General features: G+C 47.7%; 1 protein-coding gene across 1 annotated transcript in view; it reads left to right on the top strand.

The window, feature by feature from the left end:
• Positions 1-20,989, top strand: part of Bcl2 (BCL2 apoptosis regulator) — a 169,778-nt gene extending 148,789 nt beyond the window's left edge. The window contains exon 2 of the mRNA XM_006993686.3: positions 15,797-20,989. Within this exon, the coding sequence (XP_006993748.1) occupies positions 15,797-15,931 (135 nt within the window). The 3' untranslated portion in view covers positions 15,932-20,989. The remainder of the gene's footprint in view (positions 1-15,796) is intronic.
• The last annotated feature ends 211 nt before the right edge of the window (positions 20,990-21,200 follow it).

The following is a 21,200-nucleotide window of genomic DNA, read 5'->3' as shown; positions in this document are numbered from 1 at the left end:
ACTGCAGGTTCAAACGGAAATGAAAAGCATATAAAATTGTAAGACTCACAATTTCGAAAACGTAGCAGGAATGAAAATGCACCCAGAAAACATGGCATTTACCCCTCTTGTTGCTCTCCTTTATCCAGCACAAATCCCCCTTAGTTGTCCTATAATTACAGTACCAATATTTAGCTCCGTGAGGGCTGAAGGGGTTATAGAAGAAGCTTCTAGCGGACTGATCACAGGCCCAGCATCATGTCAGACTCCCGTTGTCAGATGGTACCCATGGTGCCAAGCAGGACATGTGTTACGTGGCACCATTTTCTGGGCTGTCAGGAGTCGGGGCATCAGGTACAGCCCAAGCTCTATGTCACTTCCCACTGCCAGGACCCTCCTGGCTGGAAGAGGGATGGAGTCCCAGGAGGGCAGGACTCAGCATTTCTTGGGTCCTAAGAGATCTTATTCATTCCAACTAGCTAGTGTTTTATTCTTTAAGTGAGCGAGGGGTGGAGAATTGCTACCTGCTGAAGTCAGAAAAGATCCAAATAGAAACAGACAGGGGAAAAAAAATCAAACTGGAGAAACAAACTTTTGCTGATAAAACTTGAAGCAAGGAAGGAATGGAAAAACAAGGCAAGACCCAGCCAGAGGAGGAGACTAGGAAGGGACTGACTGGGGAGAGATGGGGTGTAAAAGAGGTGCCCACCCGAGTGCTGCTGGACTGGGAAGGACACTTGGGTCTTTCTATCCAGCCTCCTCCGTGCCCCCCACACCTAGCAGTTGGGTCACGAACAGCCCACAGAGGAAGAATGAGGCCCCACATGCAGAGGTAGTGTGGGACTCATGGCCATTGTCCACTTACCAGTGTGTACTGGACCCAAACTCAGCTTCTCACTTTTCTCCTCACCTGGGTGTGTTGGGGAACTTGTGCTGAATGTGCCCTCTCACGCTTGTGGCTCTGGAAATGGCTTGTTGGGTCTCATTGCTTGAATCACAGATTGGTTCCACAAAATTCCAGACACAAACCGAAAGGACTAATCCATGAGCATAGATGGGATCTTGTGAAACATGTCTGCCTAGGGTCTTCTCGATTTAAAGGCCTTTATGTAATAATGAAAAATATGGACAGAATAGTATTGCAGCAGAGCAGACCTCCTCATCTGGGCTACATCTGCAGAAGGGAGGCTGCTGGCTAAGTTACAGGCGATGACCAGGAGTGTGTCCGGACTGTGGCTGTCCAGGCAGCCCTCCACATGCCTCCCTTGGACCCTACAGGGTGGAAGTCGTCACTATTCACTCACACTGTGGACTCAGTTCTGTTTCATTCTGTAGAACAGCTGAACAGATCCCCAGAAAGGGATAAAACCCAGTTGTCACTGCAGAGGCTCCTGGGCCAGTTGCTTTAATATTCTAAACAAGTCTCAGGTGGGACTGGCTTTTGTAACCTGGAAATTTTATTCTCCATCACATTCCAGAATTCCCTGTGAAGGGGAGGGCTTTCCCTGAATTAATGGAAAGAATTTCTCCTTTGGGATTGGAGTCTCTGTCACACAGCATAAACGCTCTGGAGGTGGAGAGGTTACATGTGGTATCAGCCAACAGGACCAGAGCACAGATTCAGAGGTGTCCAGAGTGCACCACACACATGCCGTAAGATCTAGTTCTGCAGCATGGGCCGGAGGCCTTGTGACTCGTGATTTCCCGTGGTCACAGGGTCCTTTTTCTGACAATGCAGCCTCAAGGACTGACTCACCCCTGCCTGCATGCACCAGCTGGCTTTGGGGCCTGCCCCAGGGTAATCCCAAACCCCAAATTAATCCCATGCCCTGAACATCCTCAGCTTTCTCCTCGTGAATTGTTTTTCTTCAGTACTGGGGATTGAACCCAGAGCCTTGCGCATGCTAGGTGAAGCTAGCACCAAGCGGTTTGCCCAGCCCTCTTTGAAATCCTTCCGGTTCATGTCCTTAACCTCCTCTGCACCCCTTCCCAGTTCACCTTAAAAACCCCTCAATGCGTTCACTCTGTCTTCTTTAGCCAGCCTTGGGCACCCCTCTGGTTCCATGTCTCCTCAAGGACTGGTTTTTAATACATAATTTTTATCTCCAACAGGAGAAGCAAAGTGTCGCTGAAGAAGCACATGTATACAGGCTTTTGTGCCTTAAATTCAAATCTCACTGTAACTTGGGCCAAGCTGAGGGGCCTTTCTGATGTTCGTCTCTTGTCTCGTTTTGTTTATGAAAGCGACCCTGTGGGGCTGGCGCAGTTAGTTCTCACTCGGCCGCTCAGCTCTAGTGTCTGGCCAGAAGGAGACACTAGATAAATGCTTTGATGAGTGGTCTCACTCCCTTCGGGTTGCTTGACTCAGATTCCAAAGACAGATCAAAGGGAGTGGAAAAGCCTCCACAGAACAGGGATTTATGAAGTTTGTACCAATTTTGTTATGAAAATTATGTTGCACATGGATCAAAAATTAGCCAAGGTGCTCCTTGGTAAAAATAGCAATTTGCTAGATCTAGTGTCTCCACTAAAGAAAGCCTTGACCTACCCAAGCTTGAACTTCTGCCCTTCGAAGGATGCTCTCTTGACTTGGCATTGTGCAGCACTTGATTTGTTTGGTGAGTGTAGCCTTGTTGTCCGGCTCATTGTCACACAGAGCCGTGGACACTGGCTTCGCTGGAGCACTAAAACAGTGCTGGGACAAAGGCAGCCAGTAAATACTGCTTCACTGGCTTTGGCCTTTGCGTTCCCACGTCACGGGCTCAGTGCATGGCGTTACTGGAAAGTCACAAGTAGGGGCCTGGCATGGCCCTCTGACATGCCAGTGCAGCTCAAGAACTGCCAGACATGCCCTCTGCCTCAGGAGTCACCAGTGCACATGGGCCCGGAGACGGGACTCAAGTCTTGTTTTAGGTCCAATCAGCAAATACATGCAGACCTTCTGTAGGCATTGCCTAGCAGGCTCTATGCTACAAGCCACAAAATGACAGTCAGAGACAGTCACCTTGGAAGTTAAGTACCCAGGGGTGCTTCTCACTCAAAGTACCCATTACCAAGAACATTGGTAGGCTTTGAACAGTAGGTGAACTTGTGTGGCTTCTTGGCTTTGCTCATGTCCACAGCAGACTCATTTCACTGTAGAACAGTGGCCTTACGTCAGGTCAGCCAGCTGTCAACGTGCCCTGGTGGTTCTGCCGATGGAAGAGATTTCAGCAACCCCCCGCCCCCATACACACACATCCTCCATTCCTCCATCCCTCTCTCTCCCTCTCCATATATGGCCATCTAGTTCTGGCACCAGACACACACTGACTGAGATCCTCTCAGTAAGCATCTATTTAGACAAGTGACCACGCCAGCATATCTCATCCCTGGGTTAATGAGGTTGAATCCAGAACGCTAGCCTTGACCCTGCTCAGCATTCACATGCTCCATTACTAACAGCTGTTGCCAGCAACAGAGACAGAGCAGGTTGTCCTTTCTGGGCTCAGGAAGACCATCTGAGGAAGGAAGAAGCTTGTCAGGGAGCCAGCCAGTGTGCCTCAAGATGCATCTGGTTTTATTCATGCTGAGTCTTTCCAGGTGAAGTGAGCTAAATCATAAACTACAAAACGAAAGCAGATTGCCCTAAGCACACCCACGTGGAACAACACACTGAGTTACCACCATGTATCAGGCCCTGCTAGGGACAGAGAAGATGTAATCGCTCTTCTTTTACTGATGACTGGATTGATGGTATGGATAGCAGCCCTCTCCTGTAGGTTGCTCCAAGGACTGCCTTGGTCATTCTGACTGTCACAGAATGGTTCCCTAATGGCGCCTGGGTTGCAGATAGGGAGCTAGGGACAGGTTGAGACTTGGTATGTGTCGGAGACGCCTTGGCGGTATATTAGCAGGCGTGAGCTTTCAGTAGAGTGTGGGACTTATTTGTTCTATACCAAAAACAATAGAAAGGACCCACCCTGTGGAGGCCAAAGCTGGCCTTGGACAGATGCTCGAGTTTGCTGTAGGGCATCCAGTCAAGCACTCTTGAGCCAGTGTGTCATGGAACTTCCAGGAAAGATGCCTGGTCTTAGAAGGTACATGTCAGGCCACGCATGGCTGGAAGCTGCCAGTGCCCAGCAGATGGCACCCATGAGAAGATCATCTCCTTTGTGCTCCTTCCTTCAACCTACCCACCTCCGGGGTCAAACTCATTTTCAGCAAATCCCCATTAGGAGACACAGGTCCCTCCTCCCCTTATCCTCAGTCAACACGTGCTGATTTCAACAAGTGAAAAACCAAGCATTGGCTCCCAGCTCTGGTCCTCCCTGTTTAATCAATGAAGAGCCCCCTCTCTTCCTCACCCCCCACCCCCACCCCCGCAGCATCAGTCTACTGATGACAGCGATTAGGCCATGCTGCAGAACTTAATAAGCATGTGCTTTCAGTTCCCATTTTTGGCATATTTTCATGAATTAACTCTTCCAGTGACATGTTGGACCATGCCACATGTTCACAGGCCACCTGGCAGGCACAGTGGGGCACTGTGTGTGTGGCCCAAGGAGTGACCTACAGGGTGAGTGTGCTCAGCTGCCATTGGTCCTGCAGAGCATTTGTGCTTATGTTCACACTCATATTCGAGCGGGCACAGGGGCAGGCAGGGTGATGACAAGAGGCAAGGAGGTGAGTGACCATGCAGTAGCCACAGATCCCAAGAAAGACAGCGGTGGGTCTACTGAAATGCTAAACTGCATGCGAGGCATGAAGAATCGCATGATCTGGCTCCCCGGATGATCTGAGGCACACCGGCTTCTCGGGACTAACTAAAATTGGCACGAAAGCCAGGCACAATATTGAATGCCTCTAGTCACAGCTCCTGGGGTGCTGAGGTGGGAGAGTCACTCAAACCCGACTTGAGACCAACCTAGGCAACAAAGTAATAATATGCAAGATGCTGTGTAGAAACATGGGGCATGGGGAAGCCAGGGAAGGGCTTTGGGGACAAATAACTGGCTTATGCTCATAAAGGCAGGGGTTGGAGGCACAGAGAAACACCAGAGACAGGACACCTTCTCCAATGCTGGAGAGCAGAGGGCCCGAGCCCAGGGAGTTCTGAGGCCTTGCGGGGACCTGAGTACAGTTGAGATAGACCTCTCTGAGAGGAATCCAGAGGTCACCATCTGCAACAGTTAGGCTGATGTATATTCTGGCATGCACGGGCACATCCCAAGCCATGTCCCCACAGACACACGAGAAACAGAGAACAAGACCCTGGCAGTGCATGCCCAGATAGTGCAGTGGTTCACAGAGGAAGGCCGGCAGGGATGTAAGCCTCCCACCTCACCACACAGGATGCTCAGCATGCCCGAGTCCTCACCCAGAAAAAGTCTTCTGAACCATCCTGTCACTGTTTGGCTTTAAAGGATAACAGTAGGGGAGAAATTCATAACAAAGGAGTCTCCCCAGACCACACACCCCTGTGGAGAGCAGAATCATACTTCTGTCCAATTCCATAGGATGCAAAATTGATAACACTCCCCTTCATGGATTATAAGAAATGTAGCTATTTTGACTTAAATATAGTTCACACATACCATGAAATACCACATATTATGATCAATTCATCATTTTTTAAAATATTCAAAAGAGTTCATGGCAGTCACCACTATCTAGTTCCAGAACTTTTTTTATTGGTTCAAAAGGATTTCTGTGCCGACTGACAGTCACTCCATAATCTTCCCTCTCCCCAGCTCCTGCAACCGTTTATCTGACTTCCGTCTCCAAAGCTTACTGTCTGGGGCATTCCCCGTGAGTGGAATCGTTCTGTGCTTAAATTTTTTTGCCAGGCTTTTCTTGGCTACTTTTGTTTCGGGGTTCATGCAGCCTGTGGTACACATCAGCGCCTCATCCCTTTGTGGATGAGCGACACTCCATTGTGTGGCATCCCGCATTTCGTCTGTCTGTCCGTCAGCAGATAGTCCGATGGTGTCTACCTCTGGCTGCTGCACATAGTGCCGGTGTGAAGCCCTGCACTAGTTCTTATGGGCATGTTTTCAATTCTGCTGATTGTACACTAGGAGTTAGACAGCTGGTCCGTGCCGTAGTTCCCGGGACCTCTCAAAGAGCCATGGAACTGCTTTCTGCCACAGCTGCACCCTTTCCCACCACTGCCACCGTGTGAAGGCTCCAGATGCCACCCCGCACCAACACCAGTCACTGTCCTTTAAAGATCCCAGCCATCTGAGTAGGTCTGAAGTGACATCTCAGTATAGTTTCAACTGCATTTCCCTAGTAACTAATAATCTTAATGTATTTTCATGTACTTATAGGTCACATCAGGATCATTTGGCAAAACGTCAACTCAATTTTTTGCCTGTTTTTAAGTCTGGCTAGCTATCTTTTTAGTACCTAATTGTACAAAGATTTTTGCACAACATACTTTCCTAAACAATACAATATCATAAATTGATATTCTCCCCCCAAAAAATAACATAATGTCATAAATCCAAAGCCAGAGATGACTGAGCAGCAGGAAGGGCTCTGGCCAAAGGGAGGAAGTGGAATTCGGAAAGCGAAGTGGGGAAACTCTTCCAAGGCCAGAGCCCTAGCAGCCAGGTTGCTGAGGCCGGTGGTATGAGGCCCCCAAGAAAAATGCTGCTCTGGGTTAAATGTAAAAACAACCCCCACAAACTCATCTGTTTGCACACATGGTCCTGGGCTGGTGGTGCTGTTTGGGGAGGTTGAGGAGGTGGGGCTTATGAGGGTTGGGTTCCTGGGGGTGGACCCAGCCCCACTCCCCACCCTAGTCTCTCCCTTCCTGGTCTGTCAGGATGCTATCTAGCAGCTTCCCACTTCACCATGCCTTCCCCATCATGATGGACAGCACAAACTATGAGTCAAAATAAATCCTTCCTCTCTCGTAGCCAGGTAATTTAGCACACTAACAAGAAAAGTAACTGATACCATCGCCTCTTGCTGAGGCTTTGCAGGCAAACTGTAAAAGATTGTGTTCTCTCCCGGCCAGGGAGCTGCAGGGTCGGTATGTCTACATTCACGAAATGTGTTCAGTGGACTGAAAAAAACTCATGCCCCTTAAAACTACTGTGTGCTTTTAGAATATTACCAAGAAGTTATAGGACAGAGACAGGTCCACAAAATCATGTTTGGTGACGAAATGAACAAGCAAGCTGAAGATGAGGTGCCAGGACTGGGTACTGATCGAGCCCCCAGTCTCTTTTGTTATGAACCCGGTGAATGGAAGGGCGCAGCTGTTCACCTACACCCATTCCCATGTATGTCTTGACTTATGCGACTGTTCACAAACTCCCCATGCAGGAGGGACCTGAGCCGCAGGTGGCTAGGCAGCCCTCCTTGCAGAATTTGCATGGCTGGTGTGCATCACAAGCTCTTATCCCTGCTCCTTTTCCGCTCACATCTCTCACCTAGGAGGGTCAGGTGGTGAGTGGGCCAAGGAAGCCTCCAAGTTCCTACCCGGGCTTTGGCTGTCTCTGGGTGTGGGTCTCCTGCAGCAGCTGGATATGGCTGAGTACCCTTTGACCAGCCTTGTGGCTACAGACGCTCTACAGCATTTGCAAACGTACCTTTTAAATGACTTTCTGACGGTTCTGCTCAAGAAACGAAGCCGTCTTCAGGTTTCTCATCTCGTACCCTCTTTAGCTCCTGAGACCCACCACCTCATTTGCATCCCAGCTAAATTTTCATAACAAAATATACCCAGACTTCCCTGGCCAGCCCACTGCAGTTGGGCAGGTTTTATTTTTTGTTGTACTGGGGCTTCTTATCTCCTGCCATTTGTCCAGCAGGTTTCTCGTTACAACCAAATGATGCTTAGATTAGCTTTCATTGCATGTATGTCTTTGGTCTGTATTTCAAAGAGTCCTGCCCTCTGGACCCAGAGCCTCTCTAACATTGGCCTGCACTGACTGGACGATGGACCTCGTCAGGGTGTCCCTCTGCCGCCTTGAGGTCAGGCTGCTGTGTGGCCTTCAGCTCGATGTTCATGGGCTGTTTTCCCCTTTCCTTTTCACTCAAACCTGAAATCAGTATTTTGGGAGGACAGGGGAGGCTCAGGAGGCACAGGGAGCAGATGCCAGCGTGGCCTTTGCTGCAGAGGGGACCCTCAGGGCCCATTCAGCACAACGCGGCTGCAGAGGAAATCCTGCCCAGCCAAACGATAAGAGGGAAATGGAGTCACTTCCTCACCAGCTGCTTCACTCAGGTAGAAACAGCCCACACTTCCTTCTGAGTGCGTGCTTCTGTTTTTGCTCAGAGCCAAGTCTGGTGTCAAGACAATCACGGCTTCCTTGTCCTCAGAGAGCTTCCGGCCTCTGCTGATGGCTTGCGTTCTCTCCTCCCTTTGCCTTCTCTCACTGGCATCCTCTTGGCCCACCCGTTTAATATCAGCAAGTAGATGATGTTGGGAGTGAGTCTCCTGCCCCTTCGAAGCGTCTTTAGTCCGCCTGAATGTGCAGAAATAGCCCTTGACCCCGGCCGGCCCTCTCCTTTGTATCCGGTAACAGACACGAAGACAGCCAGCTTCCATATCCTGGATTGGTGCACATTCACTTGTAGAGAGCATTTTGTAAGTGTGTCTTTCCAGTATGGGTACCACACTGCAGGGCTCCCCAACAGAGAGCGGGCGGTCAGATGCTGCCCAGGATGCCTCCCTCATGGAGGCTCCCAGTGACTGATGACAAAAGCGATACAGTGCCTGACCAGCGATGCCCCACAGAGGTGCTGTGCTGCGTCCTTGGGAATGGACTGAGCATCCGACCCTGTGGGAAGAAACTGCAGGCTGCTGCAGAGGACAGGGAGTTGTCTTTCTTTTCTTTTGCTGAGAGAATTTTTTATTATAATTTTCTGTATAAAAAGGTCCATCAGACAGAGGTCAGAGGGTGAGGGCAAATGTGTATCAGGACCAAGGTGGACAGCTCCAACCGCCCCTCCACCCAGCAGCTCCAGTGTCCCTGAAGGATAGTGAGTTTTCTATAAGTTGGTCTTTTATTTGGTCTTCAAGTGTCCCTTCTCTTAAAAATGTCCATTAGAGCCGGGCGGTGGTGGCGCACGCCTTTAATCCCAGCACTTGGGAGGCAGAGGCAGGCGGATCTCTGTGAGTTCGAGGCCAGCCTGGGCTACCAAGTGAGTTCCAGGAAAAGGCGCAAAGCTACACAGAGAAACCCTGTCTCGGGAAAAAAAAAAAAGAAAGAAAGAAAAAAAAAAGTCCATTAGAGCCGGGCCGTGGTGGCGCACGCCTTTAATCCCAGCATGTGGGAGGCAGAGGCAGGAAGATCTCTGTGAATTCGAGGCCAACCTGGGCTACAGAGTGAGTTTCAGGACAGATGCCAAAGCTACACAGAGAAACCCTGTCTTGAAAAAAAGAAGTCCATTAGATTATGTTTGGAAATTCTGCTATATAACAAATGAAGGAAATCAGCTTCTTCTACTTCCATGTGTATTTGTCAAATGGCTAGTAAGTGACAGACCCCTGCTCCAGGGAGCCGGAGAGAACTAAAATATGGACCTGCCTGAGACAAACATAGGTGGCAAGGGAATTATTTAGCTTAGTGCTGAGGAAAACTGCCTGTGGAAATCAGGGTTTCAGGTCTGTGAGTGAGCAAGAGTTCACTGAAAGGCAGAAGACACGGAGGAGAACCAGGCTGGACCAGAGCCTGGAAGCCTTGGTCTCAGAGAACAGTGTGAAGGGGACAGGTTCGAGTAGATGGATCATCCTGGCTACAGAGGAAAGTATTTAATGGCAGAACGCAACGGAGGAGGAGAGCGTGGACTGGAAACCGCGCAGTGGTTGTGAGACGTGGTCATTCGGGTGTGTGTTGGTGGTCACCAGTGCTGTGGACCAGTGCCTCCCTACCCTTCTACCTCCAGCTCAGGCCACGTTGCCATGCACACGTGGAAGCGTGTGGCACAGCTCTGAGCTACTGCTGGCATTTCCCAGCTCACTGTTCCACAGTGGCTCATAGGCTTCTCCATCGGGGTTAGTCTCCAAGGACGGAGCCTTTCCTGTGGAAGTGGAGTCTGCTTGTCCCTTTCCCTTCCTTCACCTCCACTCCTCAGCCTCAGCATCCGGGGTCAGCTCCCAGGTAGACAGCGTACACTCAGGCGTTGTCTTTGGGTCTGTTTGTGGGGGACCCAACCTACCAGTACAACTCTTTCAAGTCAGTGCCGTGTGCACCAGTGCATCAGTGTATCAGTGACATGCACCAGTGCATCAGTGCCCTGTGCACCAGTGCATCAGTGTATTAGTGACATGTACCAGTGCATCAGTGCCCTGTGCACCAGTGCATCAGTGTATCAGTGACATACACCAGTGCATCGGTGACATGTACACCAGTGCACCAGTGCCGTGTGCACAGACTTGGCAGAGGGAACGATGCTGGCCGTCACACAGGGCAGGTTTATTGTAATTCCTACAGGACCTGATAGAATGCACCAGGAAGGTTAAAGAGATGACTCAGTTGGCAAAGTGCCTGCTGCACACATGAGGGTCTAAATTTAGTCACTAGCACCCACGTAAAACCTGGGATGACACCAGGCACCTGTAATCCCAGCACCGGGGAAGCAGAGACTCGAGGGTTCCTTAAGCTCACCAGCCATGCAGTTCAGCCAAATTGTTGGGCTCTAGGTTCAGCGTCTCAAAAAATAAGACAGAAAGCACCTGAAGAAGACACCCAATGTTAACTTCTGGCTTTCACATGTGTGTACACCTGGATGCACACATGCACACCCCATATGAACATACATGTGCAACAAGAAGAACAACACAAGAAAGCAACTGGAATATGAATCCTATTGAATGAGAATAGGAATGATTATAATAACTTCAGATACGATCACAAGGGTGGTATTTAATATGGGGACAGAAAAGGGGATTGACAGAGAGAGACAGTGATCCAGGCAGAAGCCAGGGGCATCACACACATATCCGGACCGTCAGAGGAGGAGTCTCCAGAAAGCAAGAGGGACCCTGAAGAGTGGGGAGCATGGCTGGTTTGCAGTGGCCGAAGGCGTGTGTGCAATGCTGCGCTGCAAGCACGCTGCAGCTAACCATGCAGCAGGCGGGACTGCTGTGAGGCGGTCAGAGGCACGGGAGAGGAAGAGATAAGACTACAGTGACATGAAGGTGGGAAGAAAACCAAAGAAAGGGGCTGGCAGCGTGTCTGGAGGGAGAAAGAGAGATCATGGGTCAGCACAGACATTGTGAGAAAAGTCGGAATGTTTACATGCCAGGGAGAAGAGGCAGAAGAAAGGGTCAGGTTGCAATGGTGCTGGGGTGGCGACAGTTGGTGGAGGAAGGTTCCAGAAGCCATAGAAGATGTAGAATCAAGCTCAAGGGTGGAGATTAGTGCACCCAAACCAGCTCTTGTGGTAGTTTGTGCTCACTGGTCCCAATTTACCCAGAAAGGGATGTCGTTAGCTGCTGGAAGGAAAGCCGTACACACAGGAGACGCGGTGGCTGCTGGGACAGTCGCGGGAAAGGCAGATCTGACGAAGGCTGGGTTGCCAAGTGATTGGGAAGCTATGAGTCCAGTGTTCTGTTGTGTTGTATTTTTTGGAAATACCTGGATGCTCAGCTGGGGCACAGTGTGGATGGAGTAGAACCTCGGGGTGGGAGGGAAGCACACATGTGCATGAACATGTGTATGTTCGCATGTACACAAACGAGTTGTTGTGATACACGAGCATGTTGCAAGGTGTGTTTCCGTTTTGTGGACCCATACATGGCTGTGCCGGCCTTATTTTCAGTACTTCAGTTATTTTGGGGTCTTTCTGTTAAACGCAGCCTGTGGGTTTTGTTAATTTCTCAAGATAAACAACCATAAGTGTAATCATTAAGGAAAAGGTAGCACTTTAAGTCTTTGAGAAACACTCCTAGATCCCAGGGTCCCTTCATTCACCTTTGCCTGGGGTCACAGCCTGGACAAGGCTCTTGGAAAGCCCAGCCAGCCCAGCCACACCCTTTTTGGCTCTTGATATTATTTAAATATTGTACATTTTGCCAACTAGCTCAGTTTGAGTTTTCCAAGCTTATTTTCTCTTAGCCTAAATGATGTTTCTTAGAAGATTTTGAGTGGGGGAAGGGAAATTTGGAGCGTGAGCTGCCTCCAGAGGGATGTATGAGAGAGACTGAGAATCCAGAGCTGAGCACTACCCCAAGGTGCAGTGTGGAGCAATGTGGACACTCGTAGGCTGCCTGTTCTGTCTGTCTCTACTTTGGGTTGGGTACTTTGCCCTGGGTGAATGCAGACTAAGGCCAGCTGTGGCCTCTTGAGTTTGAAATTTGCACAGAACCAGACTGGGATTTTTCCCCTGTCTGAGGTGGGGGCCAGCGGAAAGACCTTCCTGGGGTCTGTGAGCATCCCCGATCCCTGCAGATGCAGTGTAGGAAGGTTTTCCGGCCTTGACATGAGCGAGGACCTGCAGCCACTGGACATGTAGACAGGTTTAGCCAGAATTACGTTCAAAGGCCTGGGGTTTCTTTCCTACTTTTTTAAAAAAGAAAATATTTATTTTAAATTATGTGTATTTGGGAGTAGGGATGTGCACATGAATACAGGTCCCCCGAGAGGCCATAAGCATTGGTCCCCTGGAGCTGGATTTGCAGACAGCTGTGAGTTGCCCAATCTGAGTGTTCGGAACTGAACTTGGGTCCTCTGCAAGAAGAGCATAGGGTCTTAACCCCTTTGGTTTTTTTAAATACATAAAATGGGCAAATATGTAGTTTTAAAATGGCTTTCAGACTTAAGCAAATAATGACAGGCTGTTTAAATAGACTTCAGAAATCTCCGTAATCAGGATGCTCGATAAAGCAAGAGTCTGTCTAAAAATGGCTCTTCAGAGGTTAGGTCCTGGACCCAGAGGGTCCCCTTGCATGTTGGAATTACAGAGGACAGGGCTCAGGGGCCACGTGCAATCTCCAGGGATTAAATGATTCACCACCACCCTGTCCTACAATCTGATGGACTAGTTAGTAATCTATACGGGACAAGGGGACATTGTTTCTGCCACTTCCATCTCAAGAGCTGAAGGTGGCTCCTCAGGGAGCTGTAGAGCAGCGTCCATGCAGAAGCAGGTCGGCACACCCACAGGAGGGCATAGGCAGGCGGAGCTCATGCAGAGCTATCAAAGGCCAACACGGAGGGCAGACAACAGGACCCAGTGTTATTTCTGGGTTTGTTACCTTCTGGACCACACTGACAGATGAACTGAAAGAAACGTGTTACTCTTCACAGCCACCAATTGTACCGCTATGGGTGAGGTAAATGAGGTTCAGAGCAGGATATTTGCTTAAGGCCACAAACTAATAGATTTTCAGAGCTGGAGAGTCACCCAGATCCTTCTGCACCTTTGGAGGCCTTCCTAGACCTCCAAAACCCGCCCCCACTCTTTGGGCCAGGAGGGACTAATTTAGCTTACCTCACTCTCAGAAGGCTGTTTTTTCACAGTGTACTTGGGAGATGGTTCTTGGAATGCTGTCTGAAGTTGTTGGTGAGGAGGGTTGGGGGCATGACGGGCTTCCCCAGCTCCAGAAAGAGAGGTCGGGGGAGACATTGCTTCAGTCCCCTGGCACTGTGCACCATGCATCCTGGGAAGAAACTACCCTCCCCACCTCCAGAGTCGTCTCTGCTTCTGCCACTTTCCCAGGATGGCTGTATGTCCAGGAAGGTCACATGACCAATAGTTTGATTTGTTTTAGATTTTGCCACAGAAAGCTGAAGGAATTCAAGGAGCAGCCTACTCCTCTCAATGGAAAGGTGAATTAAAAAACAGCCCAGGAAAGACGCCCTGAAGAATTAGGAAATCTTTGGCTAGGCCTTTAGGGCTCACATACACATGGCTGTGAGAGATGGGAGAGGCCCCCTGAATGCGGCAGCTGTCTTCCTTCTCCACCTGGCAGGTGGTCCCTCCTTGTGCACACGGAAGGCGGCTGCTTTGTGAATTGTCACAGGAGAACCTGAACGGTGACTGAGAGAACTGTGCGCATATTTCACTAGTGCCCTTTGCTGTTTTTTCTGAAACTCAAATTTAGACACACTCAACAATGGATATATAAAGGAAATCACTTGCGCCCCCTCCTGGCAGAAACTAGTCTAGCCCCTGCAGAGATGCCCAGCATTTGCTTGGGGGCTAGCAACTTGGGGGCTAATGTGGCCAGTATCATTGCTGCTTGTCTGGGCTGTTCGTCCTTCTGTGGCCCTTGGTCTGAGCGTCCTGTAAACTGGAACTTCTCAGCCTCAGTGCCATTGGTGTTTGGCTCTGAGTCATTCTTCTGAGTAGAGGTTGTCCATGCCTTACAGGATGCCGACAGTGCTGACGTCTGCCCACTACATGCCAACAGCTCCTTTGCCTCAAATAATGAGGACCAAATATTTTCAGACATCACCAACTGTTCCCTGGGGGACAAGATAGTCCTTCATATGAACCACTGCCCCAAGTCATAGCCAGCTTTGCAAACAGTGCCATTGGTCAGAAGGCAACTAGGAGGTAGCAAGGACAGACAGTTCAGCACAAATCCTCATGATTATTGGCAACAACGTGGATGTATTGTCAGTAGAGTTCAAGGAACTTATTATTTTTAAAATAAATAGATAAATACCTTGTGTACAAAGGTATATCATAATATTGCTTGTAATTCCTAACGTTTGAAACACTATAAAATTTGTTTATAAAGTATGATGCAGGAGACCATGTACTTATGAAAATATCTATGTAAATATATACTTAGCAATGTGAGCAGTTCCTCACCCTGCCTTTAGCCTCCCCTTGCTACTTCAGGGTCCTCAGAGGTGGTTTCAGTAGAAGGACTAGATTGATAAGCGTATGGGTAGAGTTGCTCAGCTTCAAAATCGAGTGAGGGCTGAGGAAATGCTCAGCAGGTAAGCACTTGTGCACCAGTGTGAAGAACTGCGTTTACTCCAGCATTGTGTGGAAAGCCAGATGGCACACATCCAGAATCCCATGTCAGGGAGGGCAGAGTGAAGGGCACTGGCTTGGATCTGGGTTCAGATCCTGCCTCTACTGTTGACTGTGCACATTCCTTAACTTCTGCAAGGCTTCTGCTACCACTTACTCATAGGGTTTTACAAAGCAAATTCCTCGAAATGAGCCAGGTTGACTATTCATCCAAACTGCAGCCTGCAATCTTGGCAGTTACACCAAGCTCTTCTCACTCCCTCACAGCCGCCCCGTGACAGACAGCCCCCGTTACAACAGGCAGACAGGATGTTCACCTTCTGAACAGGAAGAAGTAAAGTGATTTAGTAAGATTGGTACGAAGAATAAACAAAATAACGCATATTAGAGCAATGCCTGGGATACAGTAAAAACACAGTAAAATCGTGAGGGAGACATTGCCTGTACTATGCTTCATTGTTTTTATGAATGGCTATGATAGCAAAAAAAATTGCAAAACTGCCAATTTTTCCAAGTGTCTTTACTGACTTCCTTATCCTGAACACTTTCTTATCCATTGCCCTCTATGGTAGTTACTTGGGGTGAGCCCTGTTTCACAAGAGCTTTGTACACAAGAGCTTCTAGTCTGCTCTACATATTACACACTGCAGCGTCTCAGAGCCCCTGGCATGTAAACGGGCAACGGGCTGCCAGGAAACACCTCTTGACCAAGGGAGCTGCTTTCCAAGCCATCGTCTCCTCCAGAGAGTAGATTTGCATTCCCGGCTGACTTCCGGAGTTTGCCTGGCATGCTGGGGACACACAGGCCTTGTCACTACCCTGTTGGGGGGGGGGGCTTCTGAGCTCTGTTGGTGGCTAATGCTCTTTCTTCTTTCCCCCACTGCAGGACGCCTTTGTGGAACTGTATGGCCCCAGCGTGCGGCCTCTGTTTGATTTCTCCTGGCTGTCTCTGAAGACCCTGCTCAGCCTAGCCCTGGTGGGGGCCTGCATCACTCTGGGTGCCTACCTGGGCCACAAGTGAGGTCCACAGACCTGCCCCAAACAAATATGCAAAAGGTTCACTAAAGCAGTAGAAACAATATGCATTATCAACGATGTACCATGAAACAAAGTTGTGATCTTTTTTTTAAAGCTGAACACACACACACACACACACACACACATACACACACACACACATTCAGGCAAACGGTCGAATCAGCTATTTACTGCCAAAGGGAAATATCATTTATTTTTTACATTATTTAGAAAAAAAAGATTTATTTATTTAAGACAGTTCCATTGAAACTCCAGGCTTTGGAAACCCTACCAGGAATTGCCAAGCACCACTTGCGGCTTCACCTGCTGGCCTGGGCCTCTGGACAGCGATCTGTTTTCCATATTGACCAGACTGGCCCACCATCTAAAGAGCAAGTGGCCCAGGACCCTGACTGCTGGGGAAGCCTGTAGTGTGGCTGCCGGAAGACGGGGAGAAGATTCCATGTGATCTGTATAAACTGACCCTGGGGTCTAGGATACTGTAGGGGCCAGATGCCTACAAGGAAGTCTGGTCTTCCTTGGGTGGAGAGGGAACTTTGTATGTGACTCACATGGTACATACCCAGCCAGAGGACAAAGGCTGGGCACTTCAGATGCACTTGGTACCCACTGAGACATCCCCACTGAAAGACAGTGATGGGAAAATGCCCTTAAACTATAGGAAATTATTTTTTTAAGCTACCAATTGTGCCGAGAAGCATTTTAGCAGTTTATACAATATCATCCAGTACCTTAAGCCCTGATTGTAGATATTCATATATTTTGGATACCCCCACCCTCCTCCAATACTCACTCTGAGTAGGAAACAGAAGCTTCTAGATTCGAGGAAGTGGATGTGTGGTGACTTCTTCAGCATCAGGAAGAATGGGGTCACCCAGAACGTCAGGCGGCCACAAGTGCCTGCTTTTAGGAGAGCAACATCTGCAGAGTCTACCCTGTGGCCCGGTGAGGCCTCGGCCTGGCTGAGCCTTGGCCCTTAACAGCCTCTGCGCAGGGGTTGGAGCAGAACCGGCGGTCTCTGAGCGTCTGGAAGCTGACAGAGCTCAGGACTGCACAGGAAGAAAGAGCAATCGTGAGACCCACTTCCTGGGGCCTGCTTCATCCATCCGGAGTGTGAGCGCCACGACTCTTCCTAAGACGTTTGCCTCAGAGAGAGGAGAAGGCTGTCCCGCCAGAGGGTGCGGTGAGGGCAGGGCAGGGCCATCACCACACCAGAAAAGAAGCCTGTGCCCTTCAGGCAGCCACAAGTACCTGTTAGCAGTGGTCTGCCATGTTTAAGGAAAGGCTTTAAATTACTTTGGGGAGGCTCATAAATCCTCTAGGAAGCACTGAAGCGAGGTCGAGGATTCAATGACCTGTGTCTATGGAATTACATGTAAAACATTATCTTGTCATTATAGTTTGGTTTTATTTGGAAATCTGACAGAGGAAGAGGGAAAAAAGGTTTCAGGTATGTATGGAATGTAGAAATTATCTGTACATCCTGAGGCAAAAAAAAAAAGTGGGAAATTGTAGAGGAGTAACAAAACAAGTAAACTCTCCGCTAGTGAAGGGGACATTGTTTCTCTCAAGTTCAGAAGGAGTGTGGGGACATTTATGGAGTAACCTTGTGGCATTATCGGACTCTGTATCATTCATTTGTTCATGAACTTTGGAATGTACTTCATTCAGTGTTTATTGCTGTGGTTGATTTTTCAAAAGCTGCTTTCGAAAAGAATACATGCATCTCAGCATTGTTTAAATTGTATTTAGTTATGACCTCTAGAATTTTTGTTAGCAAGACAAACAAAAAAGATAATTTTTCCATTGCGATATTTGTCTCTTGATTCTTCAAAAGCATTTCTGAGAATGTAGGATAAGCCTGAGAGACACGAGGGGCCCGAGAGAGCCTGGGTTTCACCGCCCCCTCAGCTGCTTCATCTGGACTCACTTCTCTGCCTGTACAGACCCCCCAGATACTTATTATGATGAATATAGCTGGTGTTCACTTGACCTTGTTTCTTCAAGGTTTACTCGTCCCTGGATGATTCAGCATTTAACTCAAGTTACCTAGGATTACATGCATGTTTGGTTAAACCCATGAGGTTCATTCAGTTGGAAATCCAGATGGGGAAGAGAGCAAAGGGTTAGAATCTGGCTATGGCAGCTGGGCCTTCAGAGAGTTGCTTTGTGTGGCCTGTTCCAACACAGAAGCGTCAGGAGTCCTCTTGCCCCTTGCCCTGGGCCTGTCTCCCCAAATGCAGAGGTACCTTGTATCATGGGGAGGGCAGAAAGTCAGACCTCCCCAGTTGGTCTCAGAGAACAGGATGGTCAGAACTTTTCAAGTTATTTTAATTTTTAAGCAAAATATTATCCTATGAAAGGTTTACATTCTCCACATGATGAATATGGAATAACAAACCTGTGCTGCTATCCTGCCAAGTTCATTGTAATGGAGTCAGTTTGCAGTATGCGCCAAGCGGCAGGCTCCTTCAAGCTGCTTTAGAAGGAACTATGAAGAACACAGACATTTTTAATATAAAACCTGTTTCTCTTTTGGTTTTGTTGTTATTGTTCAAACTGGGATTTGTAGAGTATTTGAAAAATGTATACATATATATATATATATTAAAAGGAAGAAAAAGGTCATAGGATTCCTTCAGGTGTGGGATTTTCTTTTCTGATTTGAATGGCAAATTTTCCCAGTCACTGGACCCCAGTATTGTGACCCCAGCCACAGTACTGTGGCTGCTCTTGCTCTAAGTGTAGTTGATGGTGCATTTTTCTTGTTAAAAACATGTTAGACGAAAAGAGTGTCTATAGAAGCCTTGACTGGTCTTTTTCTTCCTCCTCTTTAAAAAAAAGTCTCAATTATTTTGCAATAAGGCAACAGAGAGCCATCCCCATTCATTTCCTAAGAAGGGTTTCACACCCAAATCTCAACTCATCTGTAAGCTTTGGAATCTTCTCTGCATCAGAGTCAAGCAGACACAGAACATACACACTCCCCAAACTGGGCTGAGAGGCTTGGAGAAAGCCCACAAGAAGAGCACGCTGATGCCTTCCATTGCTCCAGGAGCCTCACCCAGGCACTCTGAAAGAGAAATAGAAAAATGGAGATGTTCATCCCCATTGACTTTTCAGGGCCTGGTTATGTGTGCAAGCTTGAGATTTTCATGACAAGTTAAGGAAGCATTTTTATTTGGTTCAACTAAAACCCTCCATCCTGCCCAACTCGCTTGTCTCTGCATGTTTGGGTGTGACCTTCACTCATACATACTTTCTTTTCCACTGGCAAGTACTATTTATTACATCTAAAAGCCTTGCTGTGTCTGAGGGAGGGGACAGCAGGGTGTAGGAAGTACTTATAAACCAAGAGGGATTATAATCATCAGGACTGAATGTAGATAATGGGATAATACCCACATATCTAGCTTCCACACTGAATAGAATGGGCAGAATTGTGAATAGTCTGTATTTGTAATCAAACCTAGACTAAAACAACTCATAAATGTGAACTTCAACTCTAACTGTGCTTTGAAGGTTGTGGGTGTCTTTATACTTTCTTATCACTTATGGTTAGAAATGCACACCTACTCTATCAGGAAAAAATAACAGGAAAAGGTTGAAATATAAGCCAGTCTAAGGAAATTAGGGACCTACTGAAGTTCTAGTCTGATCTTATTCTGTGGTGTCTATTGCAGCCCAGACAAATATGGTTACACACTTCTTAAGAAATACAATTCTACATTGTCAGGCTCATGAAGGCTCTAATCAGATCTGTATTGTTGCCCAATTTGGATCTTTCAGGGATTTTTCTATGTCATTATTATTATAGGGACAAAGGGCGTTTGTTATGAGGTGGGAGGGTGGAAGAATTCTTATTTGAGTGAACATTCCCCTGATTGGACCAGGGTGTGATGGTCTTCTGCAAAATCAGAGCTGTGGGGAACGAGGGACTTTTACAAGGGTCAATGTTATGTTCCACCTAAGGCTTTTTGCAAGAACTGCGGATCATTTTTAAACTCTATGGTACATTTAGATTCCAGGGACATTGACATAGTTCAAAGTCTGGCTTAATATGACCATGCAATAGCATATGTTTCAAGTTGGATATGGCTAATGAGTGTTTAAACAGTAAGTTTGACATTATAACCAATGGGATATTTAAACAACAACCTTCCAGTTGGAGGGACATCTGCTTCTCAATGTTTATTATACACAATGTGGAAAAAAATTAGATATGATTGAATTAAATAAAACATTGTGAGACTGAATTAGGTAAATGCTTGTGGCCGTCCCTTAGCCTCACCCAGGGAATCATTCAGTCCTCTGTCTATGGACACCCATGCCATGTGCATCTCACTAGGCACAAAGAAAAACAGGTGGAGGGTGAGTGGTACATTAGCACTTCATCAAGGATAGCCAGGAAAAATAATGTGAAGCCAGTGTTTTGTGCTCCAAGTTCAGTGCAGAAGACAAAAGACAGTCATGGAAGATGGAAAAGCCAGCTTATCAGAAATCACAGGAATGTTAATGTGGCTATATGGCAATGCCTCACCTCCCTTCTCGGGAAACCTGCAGTGGGTCTTCCAGCTGGCTCATTTCATTAAATTCTTCCCTCCAAGATAACATCTGAAAGATTGATGGCACATTCAGTTTCTTTTAGGAGACACTTTCCTTTGGAGAGAGGGGTTGTTTATTATAATATCTTAAGTTTTCAACCAAGCTTTGCTTTGGCTTCAGTTATATTGGGGTAATTTTTAAGTAAAGTAAATGTACAAATAAGTGTTTTTTTATTCAAAGCTTTGTTACCAAGATTTTCATACTTTTATCCATGGGCTGCTTTTAAGGTTGATACTTTTAGACGTGGTTGATACCTACAGCACTGTACATACAAGAAAATATATAAGTGTACTTTGCATAGTTAAGGTAAAGTAAGTCTCCAGTTGGCTATCGTTCCATATAATGGCACTTTGTTTGTGTTATTGGAAAACGTTACATTGCCATGAACTCCCCTTGTCTGTCTGAAAAAAAAAATAAAGTACAGCGTGCAGCATCAGTTGCCCTCTCGAAGTGTCTGTAACATGCTATCGTGGCTGTGCCTGCCAATCGCCACTGTCAAAGACGACTTTGGAAATCCTTCTTAACAAGCCACTAGGACCATCGTGAACACATTCTCATGACGCCCTTGGAGAGCAGGCTGAGGGATTGCCTTACCATCAAAATCACCTTAGAAGGAATACTTTTTGTTTCTTGGTTGCTAGTCACCT

This window comes from Peromyscus maniculatus, chromosome 11 (assembly GCF_049852395.1).
Source record: "Peromyscus maniculatus bairdii isolate BWxNUB_F1_BW_parent chromosome 11, HU_Pman_BW_mat_3.1, whole genome shotgun sequence".
In the NCBI taxonomy this organism is placed as follows: Eukaryota; Metazoa; Chordata; class Mammalia; order Rodentia; family Cricetidae; genus Peromyscus; species Peromyscus maniculatus.
This window is presented reverse-complemented; position numbering and strand designations above follow the sequence as displayed.